Source organism: Plasmopara halstedii, assembly GCF_900000015.1.
Source record: "Plasmopara halstedii genome assembly, contig: Scaffold_2061, whole genome shotgun sequence".
NCBI classification, from domain to species: Eukaryota; Oomycota; class Peronosporomycetes; order Peronosporales; family Peronosporaceae; genus Plasmopara; species Plasmopara halstedii.
In genome coordinates, this window is record NW_020188969.1 from 1,091,739 (window position 1) to 1,092,046 (window position 308).

Sequence of the window (308 nt, forward strand, 5' to 3'; positions counted from 1 at the left end):
CCAACCGGTCGACGAATACCGCGACACCCGTGTTGTCTGCCGAACTTTCGGCAGGCCAAACACAAAGTCCAAACCCATGGACTGCCAGCACCCAGTGGGTATCGGTATACTAGCCAGCGGCGCAGCCGCATTTGGAGCGGGTTTCACCCGTTGACACGTCTCACACGTGCGCACATAGGTGCTCGTCCGTTTGTACAACTTGGGCCACCAATAGTGGTGACTCACAGAGTTGTACATGTGCGAGTTTGGTGCGCCACTTCGGCAAGATTGCCCAGTCGCCGTGGACGCTTTTGATCGGAAAGATCAGG

At 56.8% G+C, this 308-nt stretch overlaps 1 protein-coding gene across 1 annotated transcript in view; it reads right to left on the reverse strand.

The window, feature by feature from the left end:
* Window positions 1-78, reverse strand: part of PHALS_02755 (uncharacterized protein) — a gene marked incomplete at both ends in the record, with an annotated part of 831 nt that extends 753 nt beyond the window's left edge. The window contains one exon of the mRNA XM_024717197.1: window positions 1-78. This exon is cut by the window's left edge and continues 753 nt beyond it. Coding sequence (XP_024582720.1) covers window positions 1-78 — 78 coding nt within the window.
* Window positions 79-308: the final 230 nt, after the last annotated feature.